This window comes from Rhea pennata, chromosome 1 (assembly GCF_028389875.1).
Source record: "Rhea pennata isolate bPtePen1 chromosome 1, bPtePen1.pri, whole genome shotgun sequence".
NCBI classification, from domain to species: Eukaryota; Metazoa; Chordata; class Aves; order Rheiformes; family Rheidae; genus Rhea; species Rhea pennata.
In genome coordinates this window covers 186526157-186552729 of record NC_084663.1, presented here as the reverse complement: position 1 = coordinate 186552729, position 26573 = coordinate 186526157, and the positions used below count along the sequence as shown (strand labels likewise).

At 42.8% G+C, this 26573-nt stretch overlaps 1 protein-coding gene across 1 annotated transcript in view; it reads right to left on the bottom strand.

Annotated features, from left to right (window-relative positions):
• SETDB2 (SET domain bifurcated histone lysine methyltransferase 2) overlaps positions 1-26573 on the bottom strand; it is a 47893-nt gene that overhangs the window by 14680 nt on the left and 6640 nt on the right. The window contains exons 8-18 of the mRNA XM_062582020.1: positions 25195-25314; positions 23878-24047; positions 23230-23458; positions 20361-20445; positions 19291-19399; positions 18153-18505; positions 16756-16844; positions 14639-14753; positions 3233-3511; positions 1057-1164; positions 174-307 (exon numbers count right to left, since the gene is read on the bottom strand). Of these exons, the coding sequence (XP_062438004.1) occupies positions 174-307; positions 1057-1164; positions 3233-3511; positions 14639-14753; positions 16756-16844; positions 18153-18505; positions 19291-19399; positions 20361-20445; positions 23230-23458; positions 23878-24047; positions 25195-25314 (1791 nt within the window). The remainder of the gene's footprint in view (positions 1-173; positions 308-1056; positions 1165-3232; positions 3512-14638; positions 14754-16755; positions 16845-18152; positions 18506-19290; positions 19400-20360; positions 20446-23229; positions 23459-23877; positions 24048-25194; positions 25315-26573) is intronic.

Genomic DNA, 26573 nt, shown 5'->3' with positions numbered 1-26573 from the left:
GGAAAATGTTTTCCCTGCTGCTTGTGAAAACTTCAGGCAAGGGTGACTGAGAAAGATTTTAAGAAGGGAGAACATCTTCCTTTTTAAAAAAAATCTTAAACAATTTAAGACTCTTTCCTGACAACATCACCAAAGCCTTGACAAAAACAGTTGGAAAATTTTTGGTTAAATACCGGTAAACTCCATTCACTTCATCTGTTTCTATCGCTGCATCATCGCAGAGCGCACAGAAGTAGTGATAACTTCTGCGACAGGCTCTTTCCTCGCATCCCACAGTGGCTCCTTTCTTGCGACAAAAGTTGCACACCTACAACAAAATGAGGTTTAGCAGGTAGGCATTACAGATAGCTACTGAAAACCTCAGCCTTAAGAGGCAAACACTGGGGGAAAGCTGAATCTTTCATTACATAACTCATCATGCAAGTTCACTTCTGCAAGCCTCTACTCTGTTTATTTTTCCAGTCACTTTTCTGCTATTTTGTCTCAATTTCACACCAATTTGTAACATGATGCAAAAAGCCATGTGAGGCACTGGGCATCTTTCCCCCTTCTTCTAAATCTTACACAAATTTCAGTACACAGTGGTTATATTTATGTTTTCTAGGGTAACTTCATAAAGGAAAAAGATCCATTCTGGAGACAAGGGAGAAGGGCAACTAAAGACAGAACTACTAGAAAAAAAAAAATCACATCAATAACCTTAGTTCTGGTAAAGGAAAATATGTTTTCCTTTACATTTCTAGATTGCATAATTTTGTTTCACATACTGTCTCAGTTCTCTACCAAAATCTCTTTGAAAAGTCTTAGTCTTTTCTCTTAGTAAAAGAAAAGCCAGAAAAGCCAAAAAGTGCTAACAAAATATGTATAAAGTTGCACTAAATGTAACGCCAAACCAATGTTTCTAATTCTAAACCTGCAACTTCCTTAATCAGAAGGACAAAGTACTCTTCTTTATTTTTTCAAGCATAAACAGGCCACAGAACCTTCAGTGTGTACCCTACTGCTGCTTAGTACTATGTCAGGATTAAGTGAAGATTCACAAAGAAACTGCCTTACCAGCCGCTTTCCTCTTCTGAGTTCATTCAACACTGACGCCACATCAAACCTTATATCCAGGTTATCTGAGTTATACTCTTCAGATTCTACAAATCCTGAAGAAAATAACTAAAGACAAAACAGAAAATATTAAGAATTAACACAGACATTCAATCGCCTACATATTCCAGAAAGAGAAAGGGGGTTATGAGACCAAATCCACTCTTCTACTTGCCCTACCTAAGAAAGGCTGATTTCTCTCTGTATTTTTAAAAGGTTTCAACTATGTTGAGCAAGGAGCTGTGCTTAAATCTTTTCCTGTCAAAAAAAAAAAAAGAAAAAAGCTCATCTATGCATCTATGTAGAAAGTTTCACATGACCTGAAGGTGAGCTAAGAAAAGATTGCAAAGTGAGAGGTGCAAAGAGAAGGTGAACTTAGAAAGAAATGTGAATAAAGCAAGCCTGGAAGGCCAGGCAGCCCAGAGAAAGGAGAAGGGGGTCTCCACACTTCGAACACCTTGCTACCTTGCCCAGCTACTCAGGCTTTACAGCTGAATGCAGTATCTCTTTTCAACTAAAACGTCAATACAGTCCAGAGGCTACTGGAACAACTGTTCACTGCATGAGAAACAGATTGCACAAAGCCTATGAAAAACTCATGAACATGGATACATGCACATTTCTGCTCTTTTAATTCCCTTGGAAGAACTGAGCCATAACAATAAGTGAGGAAGGGAAAATTATCAATGACTTTTTGGTAATCATTGTATATGGCTATTTTCAAACAAAAGTGAGGCACCCTTATGTTGACTGGCAGGCACAGTCTGCCCACTGTGAAGGGCACAGGTAACTATAAAAAGCCAAATGCTACATTCTTCCCAAGACAGAGAAATAAGTAAAGTTAACATCCAGTTAATACACTCAAATAACACCGTAAAAATAGGTATCACATTTCCAAAACACTTATTCCAAAAAAGTAGTAAAAGTAGTAGAAAAATAAAGATGTACACATAAAACCAGTGAGAATAAAGAGGCAGGAATCAGGAAAGCCAGAAAACCATTCCAGCAGCAGACATTTGCCCTAGGTGACCCTCACTGAAAGTAGAATCTGTGACCAATTCTGCATACCAAGAACCACTAGCTCCACTAAAAATCACAGAATAAGGAGAGGCATTTTGCCAGCACAAGCAGTGTGTTCTGTGATCACAACACACTTAGGACTTCACCGATATTTTTATATAATCAACTTTATCTTATGCAAGACACAGACTGAGACATTTCCACCTTGACATATCAAGTGATGCATACTCTTTCCTGCAAAGTTTTAAGCAAATGCACAACATTGTGGTCTGACAAGCCTCACTCATTTTGGTGGCATCAAGCAGATCTGTTCCTACTGCTAAACTGCATGTGTGTGCAGAAATGCAGATCAGGAACAGACAACCTACCCTGACACATGAAAACACCATAAGTCAATGGGCCAAGATGTGAAACAATGTCCTTCCCCCCTCTCCAAAACTCTGACCCAGCTCAGTTAATTACCTTTTCCACAGCTTTTGAATCTAACATAAGCTTGTCATTTTGGTAAATTGTCTTTTAATTCTGAAACTCTTCTTCTACTACATTGTTTTTTAAGCTTAGTTTCCTAAAGGACATCAAGCACATCCAACATGCTACCCATCTGCACCATGTCCATGCCACCCTTCTCCAGTAACTCCTGGTCTTGCTGGCTGACTTAATCACATTTGACAGAGGAACAGGGAATTTGAATATAATCAAGTTTCTGCTAGTTTCATGAAAGTCATTGTCCTTCATGCCTGTGTAAACTGAACTGGTATGTCTGGATACTGATTAGGCAAACATGCAACAACCATTTTGCACGGTTTAAGTAAATATTTGAGGAGGGACAATGAAACAAGCCCCATTTTTTCAAGTTCAGTGCATCCTACTTCTAGTCCAGATTTATTCCCATTCCCGCTTTTGACTACCTAATACTGGAAGTAGTTTTAATGTTACTTATTTCTGAAGCCAAACTTCCTGTAGTTAATCTGCGGAAGATCATGAAATTGAAGATCATTTCCTGTTTCAAATTAAATAGGACAGAAACATTACAAGAAAAAAATGGACAATCAGTGCAAACTTCCCCTCTTGCCCTTCTCCAATCCCCTCCATCTACTGACCAACTAAAACCACTCACCAAACAATTCTGATGAGCTGCAATATTTTGCTCTGTGGCAATGTACATTATAGAGCAAGCCTCCCCTTCTGAACAAAACGCACATGTTCTTCTCACCATCTTCGCCATTATCTGGAAAACACCTGGAGCAAGAAGACTGGGACAAAACACAAAGCAACTGATGCAACTAACATACCCCAAGCAAGATGAACAGTGCAAAGCAGAGCTCACTAGCACCTCACACTCTAACTGCTGCTTCACCTGCATCCTCTGAAGCTTAGTTCTTTGATAGTCCAGCAACTATCAGGAGAACAGGCACAGCCTGCTGGGATGGCAATGGGATGGGCACAGGCTCCCAGGGGCTCTAGCAGTTACAGCAGAAGTATAAACACTAGTTTATTTCCCCGTGAAGGGTCACTAAAAAAAAACATGGGAAAAGGAACAGGGCTAAAAAAATGTCAAGTTTTCTCAGCAACGCATTCTCCAGTGACAGACCTGGGAGTGGGCCAGTAAGTCATGCCCTGTGTGTGAAACATCTTTTGTTTGAAGGATGTTAGTCACTGAAAGCAGTGCCTGCCTTGAGCTAGTTCTGCCACACGTAGGTTTGCAGCCGACTGAGGAGATAGAAGTAGCTCTCCCTAAACTTCTCCAGTATCTTCCAGGAGGTGACAGAAAACAAGGAAGAAATATTAATTCTTTACTGTGAAAGGGACATAGCAAAGAAATATAGGAGGCATACAAATAAAAAGCGGGAGAAGAGACACAGAAATTAGAGATTTGAATATATTCTTCCACTGAGGTAGAGTGCTAACCTGAGCTACACCATTTTCTCTATACCCTGCAATATGCCCCATAGATATCAGCTCTCTTTTTCTGGTCATATCCACTCAAGTCTTCACTGTCCTCCTTCACCTAGTCTCTCCTTTCTTCCTCCCCTTTTTCCCCCAGAAGCTGCAAAACGTTTAAGGTCAACTGCTTATTTCACAAAGCAGTCTAAATGTTTCTGGGAGACTCTTTGCCCCCATTAATCAATTAAAGTACCACTCAACATATTAGTAACACAAATTTTACTCTGTCTCTGGTTTATGTGCAGGTCCAACGCAGAATCGTGAACAACTTCTTATTTCTGGTGTGACACTCCAGAATGTTCTTTGCTGTAGACGTCACCTCTGAGAGCCTAAAAGCCTGCAGGATAAGGGTAAGAAATCACAGAATCAGAGAATCAATAAGGTTGGAAGGGACATCCGGAGATCATCTAGTCCAACCTAGAGCATGTTAGACAGAGTTGCAACCAGGTGGGCTTTGAAGATCTCCAGAGAAGGAGACTCCACCACCTCTCTTTTATGTCCACTTCTATGAACGAAGAAGATTCAAAATGAAATTATCCTAGCAAGAGAAGCAGCAAGGTCCAAGTACTACACAGCCAGGAAATCCCATATCCCAGAAATTCTTGCATACCTTTCTGTGGCTTTCAACAACCATCTCCCATCCATAAAATGGAGGTGGTAGTCTCAAGTGAGAAGAACACCAGAGTAAAAGCATTTTTTGCTTAGTTCTGCCATGGAGACATTAATCTCAGGCAAGTTACCTCACCTTCACAAGCATCTGTTTTTCTTCCTATCCTTCTAACTCTTGTAAGCATTCTGGTAGTGTCTGATTCCCACTCTGAAACCATATAGTGACCATCACAACAGCAGTCTTGGAATTTAGGCATTAAATAAATGCAATAGAAATAGAAATACATAATCAAAACCAGAAATAAAGATGGGAAGAAATCAGAAAGTAGAACAAGCTAGAGGTTAGAACATGCAACAGGATATACTGGGCAAAAGACAAATCACAATCCAAGGAACAGCCAGATATAGGTGAAAAATGGAAGCCCCAAACAAGAAGTAGACAAATGAAAGACTGGACAGTATGTCACCCAGCTCAGGAAAAGTTCTCTGTAGCAGGCTAGTACCTGGGATTGATGCAGATACATAGGCCCTGTTCAGGCCTAGTCAAAAGATCCAGCTCCAGCAGTTCTGGGAACGTGGTGAGGAAGAGGCTAAAGGTAGAGCTACAGTCCCTAGTGCTCTTACAGGCTCTGAGGAGAAATCCTGGTGCTGAAAGATAACACAGGATGTTCAGTCAGGGTCAGTGTTGGGCCTTTGCTCTGCAGGAACCCTGAAGGCGTGGAAGGACAGCTCTTGGCCATTCCTGTCCTTAGCCTAGCCTTCACAAAGGGAGTGCTCCTGCATATCCTCCCAAGGATGGAAGAGCAGGGATAGGATACTGAACTAAATGGTGCAACACATCCAGGCCAGTGCTCTTATAGTGAGGGAAAGAGTAAAGGCATGGTTTGAGTTCCACCGTTTAATTATATTTTGCTTAAAGAGCCCTTTGCCTTTGCTAGTCTTAAAGCCTGCCACTTACAGGTTTCATCTGACACCCCAGTTTTCCTGTTTGAAGAGGCAAGAAACAATTGTTCCTCACTCAGCTACTCCAGTAACACCCATGTTACCCACAGATCTCTTATTTTCCCTCCAACAGTCTGTTTTTCAAGTTGAAGAAGCTGAAACTACTTAGTTGGTTCTTCTGCAGAAACAAATCCTCTTCTTGTCTGGGACTTCCATTTTACACTGATATCTGGCTGTTCCTTGGATTGTGATTTGTCTTTTGCCCAGTATATCCTGTTGCATATTCTAACCTCTAGCTTGTTCTACTTTCTGATTTCTTCCCATCTTTATTTCTGGTTTCTATTATATACTTCTATTTCTATTTTATCTTCTCTCATCCTTGTCACCTCTCGATATTTACCTTCAGAATGGTGGGGTAGCACAGACTATACAAGAGCACAATGGCTCTCTATATTTTTCTCTTCTTTTTTTTCCTTAATAATTCCTAATACTTTGATCATATTTTGGACTGCTTCTGAGCATGGCGCCAACACTTTTGTAGAACTACCCAGATTTCTTTGCTAAGTGGTATCAGGCACTTTGGAGACCATCAGTGCTACGATTGTTGCTCTGCTGCATGCCTCACTTTCCACTTACCAGTGCTGAATCTTCATCTGCTCTTTTATATTCAAATCACTGTCACAAAGTCCTTCTGCAACTCTGCTCAGGTTGTTTCCACTATTATTGCTACTGAAGTGAACTGTAGGGACTAGAGATAACTAATTAATCTATAAAAACTGGAGGCCCATCACAGGAGATTTGATGATCTCCTGGAGTCCTTTCCAACCTCATTTAGTCCAATTCCCCCACCACCACCACTCAAAGTAGGGTCAACTAGAGCAGGCTTTCACACCCTTCCATTAATGACACAGCAACTGAAGCCGTAAAACAGAAGACAGAGGAGAAGCAGTCAAGAAAAAGAAGTAATTACGTGCCTCTGGCTGCTCTTCTGAGCTCTGAGCCATTTCCTGCAAACAAACACTGACAAGCACAACTTTTCTTAATAATGACAAAAATAGAGAAAACCAGTAAACAAAATAGAAAGAAAAAGAAAGAAAGAAATGATAATATTGTTGCCAAGTGTCCACAGATAATACAACTTTCAAACAGATCTTCCTGAAACATTACTAGTTTATTTAATGATTTGTTTTCCTGAACCATTTCTGAAAGCATCCTTGCAAGTAAATACAATTCATACATTTTACACAGGAGAAAACTGAGGCATGGAAGATCACACAGTGCATCTCTAGTGCAGTAAGGAAATGAACCCAAGTCTCTCGACTTCCAGTATATTACCTAAACCCAGTGCCATAGCTTCTGTTCTGCTCTTCTCTTCAGCTCACCGCAGGGCAGGAATCAATTTATCAAAGGAGAAAGAAAGAATCTGCAGGCCTACTGCCCCACACTCCTGCAGGCATACTGCCCTGCTTCCTCCATCTGCATTTTATGGGGAAAGATGCAGTGCTGGTCATACACCAGCTAGGCACAACCTGCATAAGCACCTCCCCACCCTCTAGTCATTAGCAGCATAAATACATCCAGCCTTCGCAAGGCTTTCAGAACAAAACAAAACAAAACCTATCTTTCTGACCACCTTTCACTTGCTGCAGGGCAGATATTTTAAGAGATCTAAAGAATTTTTAAAAAGTCTTTTCTTAGAAAGGCGCATGTTACCACATCTGATCCAAATGACGGAGATGACCAGAGGTTCCTCATCAGAGCCAAACTCTACTTGCGAGGTGTTTGAACTGTGAGTCTCAGAGGTCCTCAGACACTCCCTCAAGCACTGAACACGGGGGTAATCTTCATACAGTAAGACACTGTCCTCTACTGACAGACTGCTTCCAGCATTTTAAACATAGCTGTGCAATTTTAAGGAACTACCAGTTCCAACAGTGCTACCTGCGCGAAGCGCCAGAGACCAGGGCTGGAGGAAAAAGGGTGCAGATGAACTCCCCTCCGAGCAAGAGCGCAGAGGTCACGTCATCTGCTGGGAAGGGGGAAACCTGCTTGATTCCCCTCAGTTTACATTCCCGTTCCTCGGGAGAGCAACGGCACCGTCATCGGTTACGGCTGGAGGCTGGCTCCTTTCAGTTTAGGTTTCTGTTTCCCCAGGACGCCAAATGTAACATCGCCTGTTACGGGGCGGGGCGGCCGATTCCTCTCAGTTTAGCTTTCGGTTTCTCATTCCCCGCTTCCAGGCGCCGCGGGGCCGGCCCCCGGGCCGCGCCTGCCGCCACCGGCGAGCCCCCCCCGCCCCCAGCCGCGGGGCCGGGCCACCGCCCGCCCCACGGCGTAACGGCCGCCGCCGCTCTCAGCGTAACGGTCGCTGCCGCTCGGGGGGGGGGGGGGAAGCGAGAAACTGGGACGCCCGCGCAGCACCTCCCTCCGCCCGGAGCTCAAGCAGGGAGGGCCTGGCCCATTCATTGAGCCTCCGGAGGGGGAAGGGGGGCCGGCAGCGAGAGGGTAGCGAGCACTAGGACGGGCGGCGAGGGCTGCTCGTGGCCCGCATTATCCCCCCTCACCCCCGCCCGCCCCCACCCGGTGGTACTTACCGCGGGGCAGCGGGACCCCTCCGCTCCCTGCCGTCACAGACCGGCCCGCACGAGCACCCACTTCCGCGCGCGGCGAGGGGGCGGCCGCGGAAGTGGGCGTGTCCAGCCCCGAACGGCGCATGCTCAGTAGCGCCCGCTGGCGCCCTCGCCGGCAGCGAGGAGCCGCCCCCCCCTGCGGGCCCGCCGGTTCGATCCCCGCCGCCGCCTTTCGGGACCGGGCGAGCAGAGCAGGTCGGGGGGAGTAACCCACCTTGGCAACAAGGCCAGGAGAGGGGAGCAAGAGTCCTCAAAAAACTCAGACGGCTGTTTCCGTAGTGTCCATGAGGAAGGGAACATCCCAAGTCATCCCAGGAGAGAGCCTCTCCTCTTTCCCCCTCCGACCATTAACATTTATATTTCACTCGACCAGGACAAGTTCTCTGAGGAGGCAGCGAGGTGGGTGCGGGCCAGCAGAGCCCTCAGGAGACATTTTGGTGCTGGACTGGCAGAGGGGCACGGTGACATCTGCCCTTTCTAATAGCTGGCCTGGGAGGAAGGGGCGGTCAATGGCAGAGCGAACCGGCGGGGCAGGATTTCCCCTGCAGTCAATATTTCTCTTTCCAGTGAGGGAGCTTTTCAGTGAGTGAGCAGGACTGTAACTGTCCAAATGCTACTGAGCTGCAGTTACTTTGGTCAGAAGGTCAAAGACGGACTTGTCCCTGGGTGACTGGAGATACTCGACTTCCTGACCTGCCGGCTCCTCGCTGCAGAGCTCTGCGTGTGCTTCTTTACTCGTAAGCCTATCATGTCGGCAACACACAGGCTGATCCCCTTGCGCTATCTATCTGCTCATCTGTTACCCTTGTAAAAAGATTACGACCATGCATTAGCCAACCACAAAGCACAAACAATACGAGGAGAAGCTCATTACTCTGTACTCTTTACACTGTACCACGCAAACCCAACAGATTTCCTTTTTCCGTTTTACTCGCATGTGATGATTCTGCAAGCTTTTTTGAACACGATCGATTCAAGATTTAAAGGAAACGGCAAGACCAGTAAAACAAAGGTTCAGGCCTAGATGAAGTTCCTGTGTATTGCATGAGATAATTAATTTCAGCAGGAAACAAAACCTCGATTTCCACCTTCCATACAGTTTCACACCTACAGCGCAACAGGCATGTTCTGGCTCACCAAGAGGCCAAACCAGCTACAAGATTGAACGGTTTAAGATCAGTTCTCTTTACTGGCTGAAACAGCGCTGGCTGTCAGCACTGCTACGCACATCCCAGCTGGTTTCTGAATCCCTTTGTGCCTTCCCAACTGCAGCGCCTAAGAGCTGAGGTCGGCCGCCGTGTCCAGGCTTACAATTGAATTGCATCTGTTACTGAGATGATATGCAGCATCGATTCAGGCATCGGCGATGCCTGAATGTTCACTTGGAAAACTGCTGCCTGTTCTTGCTTTGGTGCTTGCGCTTGGGTCTTTCAAATGATACTCTGATGAAAGGACACATGAATGACATGAGGGGCCCTATCCAGAAATATGCCAATCTTTGTGCTGCATAAGCCACACAAGCAGAGTAACTGATACTGCTATAGGTGCAACGTGGTAGCTGAGCAGTGATAAGGTTCAGACAAGCACTGCTGCACCCCTCTTCAATTTACATAGGCGTTACCTGCAGAGGATACTTGCCAGTCACCTCCAGCAGAACCCATGCTAATCTAACTACAACGAAGGAGCACACACTTTGTAATCACGAGTTCTTTGCAAGTGTAGGCTATGATTTCCAGGCTCACATTTTGGAGCCACAGGTGTTGCAGGCATCAGACTGTAAGAGGACTAGAAGCTGGGTTGCAGCTCCTTACTCTCCTGTATCTTCATATGGAGGAGAAGGGAGCATCAATCTGAACACAAACCTGACAAACACAGGTAAGCCATAAAACCCTCATCCCATCAACACGTGCAGCTAGAGTAGAAAGATCAACATTGACAACAGGCTCTTAGATAGACCACACAGAGCAAGTAACCGTTATGGAAAATTAGGCTGGCCAACCCCCATGAGAGGGGTCCGACCCTAGGTTCCCACAGGGATAAAGCCAAATCAGAGCGAAATAACATGACATGTGCAGTAATTACAGCTCAAGCTGAGTGCCTCCGAAGAGAGACCCCAGCAAAAGAAACTCTTGGGCAATTACACTCTTACAGTCTAAATCCTCCCGCTCCTCCCCAAGTGGTAGTTTGGAACCAACAGTAACATTAGCGTTTGGAGTCTTCCAGTTCCTGGTTAATCCTTTCTGTAGTTTCCAGATGTTTTCTTTACATCTTATCTCACTTCTGCATAGCTGTCCATGGCGCTTTTACTCCCTTGATGGCTTTTTTACTCCCTTGATTTTACTCCCTGCGTGACCCTGCTTGAGCAGGGGGGTTGAAGTAGATGATCTCCAGAGGTCTCTTCCAACTTCAACCATTCTGTGCTTGTATGTGTGCTTGATGGCTTTTACTGCCTTATCTTGTCCTCAGAACCGATCTTTGTGGTTACTTCTTTCTTGCATAGCTCCTTATCTTGTCCTCTCGAATCAGTCTTGTGTTTTCTTTGTTTTTTCCGTCTGTGTCCTAGATTAAAGTCTGTCTCTCTGCTGGTGCTTATTAATGCTAGACTGTTTATTTCTCTCTATAGTCCCTTACCTTTCCATCCTGAACCAGCTCTGGGGCCTTCTTTTACTTAAGAGAGTTCATAGCTTAGGCCTGAGGCTTCTGCAAATTTAGCTACTAATGCTGAGCAAGTTATGCTAAGCAACTAACTCTAGACAGCTTCAGTCCAATATTCTTTAACAGTAATTATCCTGCCTTTGGAAACATTGGGCCTGTTTTCTGCAATAAGAAGCAGAATTTTTCCTCACCAGCACAGTATGGACATTAGCGGTACTGTTAATTCCTGCCACTAATCTGGAAAGCGTAACAACAGTAAAATACACCCTTTTCTTTGATTTTTGATGCTATTTCTATCTGTTCTTCCGCATTCAGGGTGAGCTTGAAAAGGGAAAGATAATTTCCATATCCTCACTTGTTTAAAAGGCTTATTTATACCAATGTAGGGTTACTAGTAGGCTGGACAGGCAGTTTGGGCACGTCTCTGACATTGTTAACATTGCACGATGCTCTCCTACAGGGTATTCCCTGCAAGCAACAGCTCTCCAATGAGACAAGAAGCAACCAAGCTGAATGCTAACTGCTGCTGTCTAGTGGCCACAGTGGTGTGGAAGAGAAGTGAGCAGGGCAGGGAAGGCAAAGGCTGGATTTGGTTGGAAAAGGATGGGACACCAAGAGGCAAGGCACAAAGCTGGGCAGCATGACATGGAGCAGGTCTGGAGAGGGAGGGAGCACAGACACTCATCAGAGACAGCCCTTCTGCTCCCTGCTGTCCTGGGCTGTGGGGGCCTGTGTTTCCTCCTCTAATCTATGTGCCCAGAGTTGTGTGGTTGAGACCCTTTGAAGGTGAAGTCTACCCTTGCATAAGAGCTGGGGCTGGGGAGCTTCAGCCTCCGCCTGACCTGACAAGTTGCATCCCTTATGGAGGCCTGAGTCCCTCATAGATCAGCTGAAGTTTAAGGAGTCCTGCTCCTCCAGGCTAGAGAGAAGCAACCAGTCTCTCCCTCCACTCCCAATATGTATGCTAAGCTGCCAGGTCAATGGGGAAAGTCCAAACTCCTCTTCCTGTACCAACTTTGGGGGTAACCTCGCTCTTCTGTACATAGCCCTGAAGATGCATAATGAAACCACGCATAAGCACAGAGTGCAGTGACTAGGACAAAAGCTGAGGACAGGTTGGCTTCATGTTACCATTGTTTGAGAGCCAGGCTCTCAAACAGGGCTGGGTGGAAGAAGAGTCAAGGTTTCATATCAAGCTCAGGCTTCCCCATTGTTCTGAAATGTCTGTTAAAGGTCCATTTTTAGAGGGCTTTAAATTCTCATGCATACTGAGATTATGAGACTATGACATTTGAGAGCATCGTGGAGATGCAGGCAGTGCCAGTGAGCCAGCCATGAATTTGTTTGTGCTAAGGATTCCCAACATAGAGCATTACTCCCCACTCCTTAAGGCTGACAAACTGTGGCATGTTTTGGCATGTACCTGAAAATATTATGCCTCTCATCTCAGTTCCTCTACCCACAATCCGCTACTGCACAGCGCACAGCATGTTTGAGGGCAAGCAAAACTGAATGCAATGCTTGACAGAGAATTAAGTTGTACTTAGGAGTGAGTTTAATGCTTATGGTCTACTGGTCCCTACTCTCTTGCTGGGAATGTAGGAACCCCGTCCTGCCCTGCTGGGGGATTTGAAATGAAATAATGCTTCCAGAAGCACCTCAGTTTTCTTGCTATCCCCATGTAAAAGCTAGTAAGTGTGGAAGTCTGAGCCTCTCTCCTTGCTCACCATTTCCTGGGATCAGAAAAACCTAGTATGAACCCCTTTCCTTCACTCCTTCCCTTCCCCTTCCACTATAAGCAAGGCAGGAATTTAAGGACCCCTTCTCAACCCAATTTCCTCCCCACCCCACCCCCAAAACATCCAACCAAGGAAGGAAGAAAGTATTGCTCTTGCAAATGATGGGAAGCCAGCAACACAGAGGCATGGGGCTTACAAAATGTGTAAAGGGAGGGAGGCAGAGGAGGAGATGGAGCAGCCTTAGTAGACACATTAATGCAATTATCCGGTAACAAAACTGTGCAGATTTTGGGACACATACCATGTGCTGTTTCTCCTGCCAGATCACATTACTGATCTACGCAGCCTACATTTCAAACCCCAGTCACAGTACTAATCCCAGTGCGACCACAGAGGAAGCTCTGAAAAGTCATACAGCTTCCGTAGTGCTCTTCAGTAGCGATTAATGAGGAGTCTGCACAGGAGCTGTAATGTCAGTGTCTGCATCCTTAAATACCCCATCCAAAATGTCCACACAAATGCCCATACTCTAAAATATCTGACATATATCCACAGTCACTATTAAAAAATAAAAACCAACGCTTTTGACAGTGTTGAGCACAGTGCTGTATTTTTTTTTTCTTCTGAAGCATCTTAAACAAAAAACTTATTTTGGCCACAGGTACCATGTTCATCCACAGTTATAAAGCAAAGATACCACTAACTAAAAGGGGGCTAACCCTAAGCCATGTAGATATTAGCCAGTCTGCAGCTTCTTGGCTTCAGGGTCAAGAATTGGTTCCTGCTTCACTTTTGCAGTACAGATGTAGCCTTGGAACCTACTCTGTGGCTACAGCAGTCTCAAACCTATTTAATTCCCATATACAATTGCCTAAGCGATCACTGCCTTTTTAAACAGTGTTTCTCTCTGCTCTGTAAAGCAGGAAATCCAATGGTAAAATCTGCTAATGGCTGAGCAAACATTACCTGACAATTCTGCATGATCTTACATGCATGACCTTCCTGAGCATCAACACCAACAAAACTCAAGCTTCTGAAATCCAGGAAGTTAATGTAAGGTAAACGCTACGGGCAGTTTAAAATCTGCTTTCTTTGCACAAGGCTCCAGTGGACTCCAAAGCCACAACTACCCCATTCTGCATACCTGTGCCTTGCTCTATTTCAAAGGCAGAATATTGAATCTATCAAATTTTACAGCTTCCTCACTCACCTGCACTCAGTGTTATCTAACATAGCGTGTTTTTTTCCCTACCAACCTACTGACAAACGCCACAACAGAGGACTCCTGTGTCTCTCCTAATACACATTATACATCGAGACACTGAAATGAGGCACAGTGGATTTCTCAGAGATTTCTGTGCATCGCAGACAAACAGAGAGATGCAATCAAATAAACAATGTCATTTCTCTCCTGCAGGAGCAGGACTTTCCCAGCTCTCTTTGGAGCACGACCACAGCTCTGCAAAACTGTTCTGATTAATCTCATCACTATTCAAGACTATTTGTGTCGCTGCATCTATCAGGCTTACGCATATTTAGATCATTCTCATTATCTTCTGGCAACCTTCAAGCAGAGTAAATTGCATTCATATGAGTTTCAGAAATCATGAGTTTTTCTAGCTCAGCCTTCTGGAAGGGTACAAATAACATCAGCTAACTGTTGCTCCGCATCAGTCTTGTTTTTGTTGCAGACTGTACAGAAAGATGAGTTATTCCAGTGTATCATGAACTTTGCTTGTGAATGAAAAAAGAAAGAGGGAAAAAGAGAGTAGGAGCACAGAAATAATCTAGGAAGAGTTTTATGCTTATGACAAGCAGTTCTGATTCTGCAAACTATAAAAATGAAATTTAGATGTGAATTAAAAAGATGATCAGATCAGAATCATTTTATTTGGACAAAATTAGCACCACAGATTTGTTTAAGTGCATTGCTGACTGCATAGTCCTTTCCAGCATATGAATCTCCAGGTATATAAAGTGCCAACAATAGGAAAATTTTGTCTATAAGGTTTTTTTCCTGCACTTCTGAAATCCACACTGACACGAAATCTCCGTCTCTGGCATGCTTCCAGGTTCATAACCGTAATCCCACGTGAGTTCGGTTCCAGCTTTCACATGCCTAAGGAATAAAACACTTGGTCAATTTGTTTGAATTAACTGAAAGATTACTGTGCTTACAATTTGTCAATGACTCACATGCAAACCTCAAAACAGAAGGGGACAGGAAGCATTGCACAGGCAGCTTGCTGGGGGAGAACCAAGACATACAAGGACTCTTTGGCACATGCTTGCTGCTTTGCCTACCAAAGCTATGGAGAGTGTAAATACTCATAGCTAAGAGAAAATAATTTTATTAAACAATTCCATAGGGTCAGAGTCTAAACAATCTGTTCTAACTTCCAGGTAAATTCTGAGAAACAACATACACACCCAGAAAAAATGAACATATATCAGTGAATACATATAAATGAGAATACAGCCAGTTTTGCTCTTTTCACTATGTACAGTGAAAGTACATATCTTCTAATTTCAAATAGATCCATAGATACACTGGTGATGAAAATCATCATTTTTGGTCTGACAAGCTCCATTTTAATGAAATTTTAATGTCACTGTGCACAAAGTGCAAGACTCAAAGTAAATGCACGCTCCTTGTACCCCTTCTATGAACCAATCACTGACAAAAATGGAAGAGAAGCAATTTCTTATGCAGGAAACTAATTGCCTGAAATGAATATCAAATTAAGTACTTGCAACTAGGATGCTTCAATTTGAGACACAGACAACTGAGGGAAGATGCAATAAAATATGAATATTACAAAGAAGGGAGGAATTCTCTGATATTTCTCACAGGACAAATATAAGGGACATCCAGTGAATTATCAGGCAGCAAGCTGACAACAAACAAAATGAAGACTTCAAACAATTGCAATATGGGACTTGCTGCCTTGGGATGTTCTGCAGGACAAAAATATACAGATGAAAAAGGAATCAAGCAAGTTCATAGAAGATGTGCCATTAAGCTTGGTGATCCAGATGCAATTCTTAATGTAGAAAACTTGCAAACAGCTCATTGCTGGAAAGCAAGATGACAAGCCAGAGGAACATTCGTTCAGCAAGATCTTTTCTTCCCTAAGTGTCTTCTGCTGGCCATTTTTTAACCTCTCTTCACTGGCCTCAAACCTCAGTATGTGTTTCTTTACTTTACCAAATACATGAGGAAGAGACTCTAGCTAAAACAAGATCTGACATATTTCAAAACACTGTTTTCAGAGTCCTCTGAACCCCTCCTTACAGGGCAATCACAGTGCATCTGTGCTAGCATGGTACCAAGGGCCTAGGGTTGCTAGGCTCCCCAGACAATCAGTGTTGCCTGGAGCTCGTTTGTCTTGGCTTCTCTGGAAAAAATTCTCCCCTCTGTACTGTAAATTCTCACCTAACACTCCCAGTGCCATAACCATCAGCTCTGTTTCTTTCCTGCAACTAAGCTTCCCCTTCCCTGGCTTAGCTGCCTTCTTTACCTTGTGTCCCACTGGCACCAGCTCTCTCTAGCTCCCTTCACGAGTAAGATTCGCATCTTAAGCTTCCAGAGAAAATTTCAAACTCTGAATATCTGCTACCCTCCAAGACATGTGGGGTGACACAGAGCCCTGCCTCTCTCAGTAGCTATGGGGAGAAGGCCTGCAGCCAGCTTGCTAGGCCAAAGTGTCTCAGCCTTAAGACTCTGCAGGCTCCAGCCCTGGCCCTGTGAGATCCAGATCTGCTGGCCATGCTTTGAGGTGCAACACTGGAATCAATGTATCTTGGCTTTCAGAATGACCACTCTGAGTTAAATCTACTTTTCCTTTAAAGACAACTATCCCTGAAAGGGATGCATCAAAATCAAGCTTGCCTCACTTCACATTCCATTGCAAAACTGAAGAAAAATTCATTAGTAATAATAATCAACAGCTGTATTCCTCAAGTCTTCAGTGCACAATAAGGAGTCATCAACAAGAACACAGTTTTATGGTTTCACGACCTTAACATTTGCCCACTCAGCGTAAATTTTCCTAATAGTTAAGTGTTTTCTTCCCCTAGTGCCTTGAATAAACAGCGTCAAAATTTTTTAAAAAATTCACCTGTTTGTGAAGAATGCCACCCATGGAAAACTCCTGTTGTGAGTCTCTACGAACACACTCTGTGCAAAGAGATTTGGGCAACAGCTGTGCTGTGAAACAGAATGTTTGGATTAAAAACAATGAAATATCTAGTCTTTGGCTGAAGAACCCACTTTGTGTTAGATACCTGTCACTGTTAAAGGTAGTCCCTTTCTCCCCTTCTCCAATCAACAGAAAATCTTTACTACTCAATGCCACTAACACTGATTTTTGCTATGACTCTTTAAAGTATTATCTCCATCGTTTTACAGAAGTACTTTTGCCTAGAAAAATAAAGTTATTTTTATCAAGCTGCCCTCCAGTAATTTATAGTGAGAATTCTTCCTCACCTGTTGCAGGATGCATCATAAATAATCAGTAAGTGACAGGCATGTCACACTGTCAGTCAGGAGAGCAGTGCTAGGGAGATGAAATGATCAGGTATTTTGGCAAATGGATATGAGATGCTAAAGGTCAGTTGGCTGTGTGTAGGAACACACATATGGTCATAGATGCAGAAGAAAGGTTCAAGAGAGATGGACTACTAATCGTCATCTTACCTCTGCAACGAGGAACAGCTTAAATATGCAAGAATTTTGCTGGAAGACATGTATGTATCAATGCCAATGGAGAGAAAATAAGTTAAGTGCAGAGTATGTACATATGTTCATATGGACTATTCATACTAATTGGGAGTTCTTTGGAATTTGTTACTATTTCTGTCAATTCAAAATTGAGAGACATTTATTAAGCAGATATCTACACAGTATGCAAGACCACCTTCTCAACCCGTGATAGAACTGTGGAACAATTTTCTACAATATCACACAATTTACTTTGAGTTAGATTTTTCAATGGTTTGGGAAAAAAAAAGGCTAAGAGAAAACTTGTGGTTCATTAAAATGTGCCACCTGCTCTCTGGACTACTATAGAAAGGCCACTCAAAATTTAGGAGATAAATGTAACATGTTACTTGGGGTGTGGAGTCTCCTTCTCTGGAGGTCTTCAAGGCCCGCCTGGATGCAACTGTGTCTAACATGCTGTAGGTGACCCTGCTGAGCAGGAAGGTTGGACTAGATGATCTCCAGAGGTCCCTTCCAACCTTACTGATTCTATGATAATCTACTCCTGGGCCTAGAGGTGGCAAAAACTACACCCATTACGTACTATGCATCTTAGAAAGGCACTCCCAGCCTGCATGACCCAACTGGCTGCTCAGTCACTTCAGTATGCAGGAAGCCCCACGTCATCTGCCTTGACATGTGCCCAACTCAAATCTTGGTTAGGCAAGGACAGACTTTTACGAAAGCTTTCAGGTTTATGCAAATACATAATTTAAGCCAAAACATCAAGGAGAAGACGTGCAACTTTTTACTTACATTAAGAAAACGACCCACATTTCCTTCTTTTGTGGCATCCAGTATATAAGTATTTTCATCGTTAGCATTCTTCAGAAGTGCCCTGTCACCATCAGCCTCCTCACAAAACGCCTTTTGTTTTGACTGCCTGTTTTTTTCCTCTTTGCAGTCAGCTTTTTGTGGCACATTTTCTGACTGTCTCACAGCACAAGCATCATCCAGCACAGCCAACAGGCCATAGGCAGCACCTTGCCGAGACAGACGCTTTCTTTTCCGTTCTGCACTGTCCTTATCAGTAAGCTCAGTCTGTCCAATTTGCATCTGATGTTCTTCCTTCTGCTGCTGATCAGACTCTGTCACTGGATATATAAAAGCTATTTTTCATTACCAGTTTAAAGTAAGTCAGCAGTGACACTACAGACCAAAGTCTTTCCCTTGCTTGGCTCTAAACTCTTCCCCACCCACCTTTCTTCATTCTCCAAAGCACATGGAGCTTCCTTGCTATTTACCAGGCTGTAACACAGCTCTGCCCTTTTATACCTCTCATTGCTACACTTCCTGCTGCAATGTCTAAAGCATTTGCTCAAGTCTCCTGGGAGCAACCTAGTCTCTCCCTTTCAAATCCCACTCCAAATTGATTTCTTCCACATAGCATTTTATCCTCCTCCTCCACCTTTAATTTCATGCTGGAGAGAATCACAAACCGTAATTAAAGACGGAAAAAAACCATACGAGCAAATACCTGTTTCACACTCTCCAGGCTGAGCCACTTCCCCCAACCTCATCATTATAACCTGTTCTATTTTGGTAGCCTGGACCATGTATTGGATGTGATGGCAATATTTTGCAAGACTGACTTTCCCAGAATAGCACTGTATTTGAGAAACTGTTCTGATGACTGTTCAGCATGTCCCAAGATAAAATCTCCAGGCAAAAGGTTGTCCTGTATAAATTAATGCATTGCAATATGCAAGGTAGTATTAATTTCTGTACCAATATGCTCTGGTAAGACAGCCTACGTGTTATATGTGGTCATCATCATCATCATGTGGAGAATAGGCCTGTACACATCCAACGATCACTGCCTGCATTTTAAGTCTATCACCTAATGAGGCACAAGCATACAAACAGTGTAGTATTCACAGCTCTGCAAACCTACTTTCTTTTCCTTTCTTTGTTCCAATAGTTAGTTTTGTTTTGCTTGACTGATGAGGCTGAGAACTATTATCTTCATCTGAGCTGGCACTGTGCACCAGTGTATCAACTTCCTGTAAATAGAACAAAAAATAATGAAAAGGCATGATGCATTGTTGCTGTATGTAGCTTTGGGTCAACACAGGAAAGCATCTGCATTTTAGGGCTCTGGAGTAAAAGTTTTAAATCTACTGTAACGTATGGATATGACTGAGTTTCAAAAGCCCAAACATTTATTACAGTGCAACAAACATCTTAATTTTAAATTATCATTCAAAATAAGTTGGAAGCAGGTCCCCACTCAATAAGCAAATGTTTAAGTCCCACTGACTGCAGAAGGATTTACACACATGCTTACATAAGTTGTTCAACCAAAGCCCAAACAAGCTATTTACATGATTTCAATAAAGCAAACAGAAGTGGCAATATTTATCCTCTCCCACCAAAAAAAGGAAATTAATTATGGGAGCTCCAGAAAGGACAGCATTGCTGACTGTTCATAGAGAAATCCGATGCACATTTCTTAAGTGCAATGAAACCCAGAGAGTAGGTTTACCACAGTTTCCCTCCTTTGCACATATTTTCAGGCAATGCTTCACATCCAGAGGAGAACTAATTCTCCCAATTGGGCCACTGCATGATATAACTGCAGTTAACTACTCGGATCTTTTTCTTTTCTCTCCCTGCTATGTCATTCTTCGGGGAGACGTTAGGAAATCACTCAGAGTCGCCATCACTGCAATTAGCTACAATGGGGGACAGAGGAGGTGAGTGATTTCCAGAGAGTCTCATAACTCGAGTGGAATCGAAGAGTGAGGGTGAAGAAAGGAAAGCTACAAGAAGAATTAGTGCTGTTCTCAGGGAACATGTTGGAGGACTGATAATATAGAAGGAATGTGGTATAGCTTCCAGCATGACAACCTCATGAAAAAAGTTCATTAGAATTTTTTAAATGTAAAAGATGAAAAGGTCAAAATTAACATATATATTCAGCACAGTGAAAATGAATCTATTAAAGCTGTTTATTATTATTACCATTTTTAGATGGTGATTGTGAAGAACAGCTATTCTAGTTCCAGGCCTTCTCATAGCTGCAGTATTCAAATTCCTTGGACAAACCCTGTATAGAAAGGTCAAAAGCAAATTATAAGAGACAAAAGGACTCATAAATAACTCTTGCAACACATTTCTCTAATAATCTTCCATTCATAAAGAACAAACTACACCAAGGCCTGCAGTCTTGTGTCACTGCAAGTTCTGTGACTATTTTAAATTTAAGAACTGAGGAAATAGGTTCTCAATAGTGTTTGTAAAAAACAGTTCACCATATTAAGAGATTAGCAGCTGCTTTTATATCCCTTCCCAGTTCTCATGTCCAGACTAAAATTCTATCCTATTTAACTGATTATTGTATCTGCTCATCTCAGAATACAGTACCTACAGACAGAATTTTGCCTTTTTCCTGATACTGCTTTCAACAGTTTTGACACTGTAGCTTTCTAACAGGAGAACAGAACATACGTTGCTGGGCCAAGGGACAGAGAGGTAAACAGAGAGACACGGTGAATGTGTAACAGAAATAGACAACAGTCCAGCACAAAAGAATCCCAATCCTTTATATCAGGGGAAGGTTGAAATAGGATAGGAAGCATAATTGTTTCTAAGAAACATATATTTTCAAGACATCAAAGTCACATTCACTTTCATTACGTGCTGAGTACTGTAGAAAGTGTACAGGTATTCATTGTAGGTTAAGCTGGTAATGTCTAGCAATAAGTAATAGTTCCTACTCAAGAAAACTTACAGCTTACTACATTATATGCATTTCCTTGCCATATAAAACATCGTGGTATTTCCCTGGGCTACTGATAATGGCAAAAATGCTACTCTAAGGCTTTCTTAAGACTGAAACCTCCTTTTCACATTCAGAAGTTGCAGTGGTCATCAGAAGTTCTGACATTCTTACATGATTATATTTGGTTTGCCATTTAAAGGCAACCTGCTTGGGTAAATGACATTAAGACTAAGCACACAGGTGTACTCTCAAAGGTTTTTCAGATCAGTTGGACTGTTGCTGCTTAAAAGGCAGAACAACAAGAGAGACATGGAGCTACTGGAGAGAGTCCAGCATAAGGCTACGAAGATGATCCGAGGGCTGGAGCATCTGCCCTACGAGGAACGGCTGCGAGAGCTGGGCCTCTTCAGCCTGGGGAAGAGAAGACTGGGGAAGAGGGGGGGATCTTATCAGTGTGTACAAGTACCTGAAGGGAGGGTGTCAAGGGGACGGGGACAAACTCTTTCCAGTGGTCCCATGTGACAGGACAAGAGGCAATGGGCAGAAATTGAAGCACAGGAAGTTCCGCCTGACCATGAGGGGGAATTTCTTCCCTGTGAGAGTGACGGAGCACTGGAACAGGTTGTCCAGAGAGGTTGTGGAGTCTCCTTCTCTGGAGATCTTCAAGGCCCGCCTGGATGCAACCCTGTCTACCATGCTCTAGGTGACCCTGCTGAGCAGGGAGGTTGGCCTAGATGATCTCCAGAGGTCCCTTTCAACCTTACTAATTCTATGAACAAAGGCTTTTTTGTCTATAATATTTTTATGTACCTCACATTTCAAACATTTTTACTCTCAGGAAAGGTAACTAATGAGATTTAAGGTTGCAGTATAGTATACAACTACACTTCCCTATAAATTACAGTAAAAGAACTTAGTAGAAGTAAAATCTAGCTAATTGCTGATAATTATGTAATTTACAAAATGATTAATTCATTAACTTTTCAAGAGGTTGAAATGCAAATCAGAATTTGTGAAGCTGGTCTAGAAGCTCAAAATAGGCACACCTTCCAGTGCAACTATCAATTTCAGGATTACAGAAAAATAAGAATTTGTAGATGTTGCCTGTCTCACTGATGTGCTCTAATCCTCTCTCTGACTCTCCAACACAATCTTAACCATGTCTGTTGCAAAAGCCTCTCCTCTTCCAGTGCTTGCTGCCTGGAGTCAAGTCTTCCTGTAGCTGCCCAATAAGTTTCATCTCTCAAGTGAAAAATACATGTCTGGTCATTGTCTTGCTATGATTTAAAATTCTGTATCCTTCATTTCCATTACTATTTTTTTCCCCTAGTAAGAGCTTCTATACTCTAAAAAGATACTGGTAGGTATTTTAAAAAGTTTCCAGCTTCAATTTCATGGTGTTTTTCACAGATTTACATAGTGCTCTTCTGGGAAATGAGCAAAAACTTGCAATTGCTTACGGATGGTAAAAAGAAAGTGTTTACAAAGTGGTCTGGCAGAGCAGGGAATAAAGTTTAGGAAAACAAACTCCCTGCTCCCTTCTGAGGAGACAGCACCGTGTTATTGGCAAAACCATAAAAGCCTGTAAAGCAGCCTGAATTTTAGGAAATGGAGCTATGAGCCCCTGAATGTAAAAGTGAAAACAGGACTATAGCTTTTGCATAATTCATTGCAAAAGCAAAGTGTTGTTAGACTCTTCCTAGGAAAGAGCAAGAGATTTACAAAAACAAGAGGTTTAGAGATTGGAACCAAAGGACATGACTGTTAGTGGCTCCTTTGTTAGCCACTTCAGTGGCTAACCCTTCAGTGACATGAAGTATTTTTAAATGATTTCTCTTTTTTCAAACTAGCATAATGATGCATGCCCTGAACAGATCCAGGAAGTGAATGGCATTTTCTAGGAATCCCAACTGGTACATACGTTATGGGAAATTAATTTATAGGAATAACTCTGTCCCACTAGAAAAAAAATCAAGAATTAAAAAAAGCTTAAGAAAAGAAAAGCTCAACAGTTGAGGACAGTCAGTTCTACTGTAAGTTTTACAGAAGACTTTCTAGAATAGCAGCATGCAAGTTCTGCTATGTGTATGTCTGTGCCAATAAACTTACACAGTTGATTTATTTTCGTCATTCATGGTCTGAGACAAAGACTCCTGCTTCTCAAAAACATGATCTTTGAGAGTCGGCACTAGTTCAACCTCAGAGTCCGAACAACCAGTGTCGAGTTTTCTTTTTTTTGAAAAAACGCTGTGCCCTCTGTCATTCACAGCACCTTGCTCCGTCAGCTCTTGACCAGCACCTCCCAACACTTGAACTTCAGCTCTACTCATTAATCTGCCTGGAAGAAAAAGAAAAAAAAATTTTTTAAGCTTGTTTGTTTGCTAAGTGTGTTAAATCCCAATCACTGTGTATTCCAGCACTAATTAACATTAAAAAACAGCAAAATCATTATTTGGGAAAGCAAAATATGAATGCATTTATACTAAAGGGAGACTAGCCCTTGCAGAGGATACACAGGCCTGTGAGGGAAAAATCAGAAGTCTGAGACAGGCTTTGCTCCAGAATAGTTTGAATGCTTGGCTGGCACCATCACACTGCAGAGCTTTCAAGGTTCTTTTGTCCTTTTGACCACCTGCAAGGCACTCAACTCCTCTTCTAACCCTACACTATTTCTCTGTTGCGTTCTCAAAAAAGTTCCAGGGCACTCAACATAGGGAAGAACTGTACTATAAACTTCCACATGTCAACTTCTGTTACCAGAGTAAGTACAAACAAATGTCCCCTTGTCGATATCATCCAGGCAGCGGACACCCCAGCCCTTCTTTTCTGTGTTGAACACTTGCAACCGAACTTGGATGCCATGCTGTACAACTCTGTTCTGACACATCATCTTGTCACATCTGCATGACACACTACACTCATAAATTCTGTCAAGAGAAACAAAAAAAAGAGAAAAATCACAATATTAAACAATGCATTACCAAAACAAAGTTGCTATTATTAATTTCCTCCTTGAGCACAAATAAAGCAGCTAACTGAAAAGACAAAGACCCAGGCTATAACTGATTGTATAGAGTATTCTGGAACTCACAATTTTCTTGATTCTTAATTCACCAATTTTAAGAGACTGACAGACAGATTTGGTATAGGTAGACAGGAAAAATAAATGTTATCTTGTATCTTATAGGAGGAAATCACACAGATGCAGAAATCCTAATGGAGCACTTCGTTCTATGCTGCAACAGATTTTAGCAAAGACAGCCTGTCTGTCTGAACTTTATTAGCTGACACAAGTTTTAGAATTTACCAAATGTTGCCAAAAACATTCACAATTGTACCTTTTTGGACTTTTTTTCTGGGATGGGTACAGTGTTGAGTTTCTTGAACAACTTCAATGGCAGCTTTAATTCTGTACACCAACCATAAGCTGACATCATACAGCAACACAAGATTAGGAAAAGGGGTTCCTTAAGCCTATAGGTTCAGCCCTTGGCCATTGCAGAAAGTCACTTTTTTAATTCCTTTCCTACACTCCTGAGGTTATTGGCACCTTCTCACAGGCCAGGTATTATTTCACAGGAGCCGCTAACTTTATGATGCTGCGGGTCAGATGGGAATTTCAGGGCACCTGCCTAGACTGGTAAGGGGAAATGGACACCAGTCACCTGGCGTGGGAGGTGGCGTATGTCTCCCGCATCAGGCATCAGCACCGATGCCCACTCCCCACCTGCCTGGCTGGCCTCCTGAAGGGACTGCAGCACACATTGCAGCAGCGGCTGCTATCTTATTCCTCAAGCTCCCTACATGTCCCATGCCAAATCCAGCAACAGCAGCTAGCTGATATTTCTTTAGGACTTTAGTTCTACAGAGCAACTGGCTGGTCAGGACACAGTGCAAAAACAAGGGGTGGCTCTTTCCCCACTTCTTTGGCTGATATAATTTGTGACGATCTTGTGGCAGCCCTCCTCCCCTCTTTCTTCTCCCCTGGGCATGCCTGAATGAATCAGCACACTACAGTAATAACAAATTAACAGTATAAAGATAAAATAACAGTATCAATTTTGTGTTTCTTACCCACTAGGAACCGGTCCCTCCAGTCTTTTGTAACTGTATCCACGAGACATTTTAGCACTTGGAGACAGAGAAATTTTACTACAGCCTCTTGCAGTTAGCTGCAGGCACGCACATTTTGACCTAGAAGATCAGCAGTAAAATATCATATGGAAATTCAAATATTTTTGGAGCAGTGTAATCAAACTTAAATCTAGTTAATTTAAAATATGCTAGACTATATGCTTTTCCCCACCTTTACTCCATCAGGTCATTTTTCAGTACCCTACCATCTTCTTTGTCTCTTGCCTGGTTATATATCCTTTACAATCTATAATTGTGTTTTCTTCTTTTTCTTTAGCTGTCATGTTTCTCCCCTCATTCTTCCCCCAAGCTCTGTAAGAGACCCATGCAAATAACTTAACTGGGACAGAAACTAATTATAAAACAGGACGTTGTCAAATGGATTGAACGAATAAATGCAAATCATTTGTTCTGGCACAGCATCCCAATCTGGTGAAGCAATCTTCATTACGTTCCTCCCACCCTATTCCCCAGGAAGTGAGTAATTTTACACTGCAATTGGAAAACTCATGCAATAACGCCATCTGCACCATCTTATGTCACTACAGCTCCAAAGACTTGCAATTTTTTTTGTAAACAGCAACCAACCAAAGCCTGACCCCCACAACTGCACAGCTAAAGTACCTCTTAACTATGGGTGAAATTCAGTGCCTAGGAGGAACACGCTATGTGCTTGCTGTTCCCCACTGCTCAGTGGAAACTACGTAACTTGAATTCCTGAAGCTTCATTATTCTAGGCAAGCTTTTGGCAAGCTTGATCTCAAGCTTTTGTTGGGAATGGACAATAACACTGCACACCAGCATGCGCACCTGCTGCAACTGTCAGCAGTATGAAATGGATTCAAAAACAAGGTAACAACTATAGGCAGAGATGGTATTGAAGATAAGATAATAATTAAATTTACATGAAAGTAACTGTGACAGCTTCTCATAGAGTAACACATCATTCAGAGTTACTAGGCTTCAGGAAAAGACGTTAATGAGTAACACCACTTGCACAGGTCAGAACAAAAAGGTGTCCTGTTACCACAGGGTTTCATAGTTTCTGTTTAGGCAAGGAGAGAGATGGGATTTAGCGGCTGCGAACAGAGATGTTTATTCCTTTGCCCTTCATTACGTTCTATGTCCAAAATTATCTCCTCTCACCAGGCTGCCCCAACTCAGCTCCAAAAGATACTATCCCAAAAAGGAAGCTGCAGTAGAAGTTGGCGTGCAGGATCCCTTCATACCTCCCAGGAAAATAAGCCTTCCTCAGTTTGCTTAAGTGTCTCCTTCACTCCCTTCCCAAAGCCAAGAGGTCTGCTTGCCAGCTCTGCTTG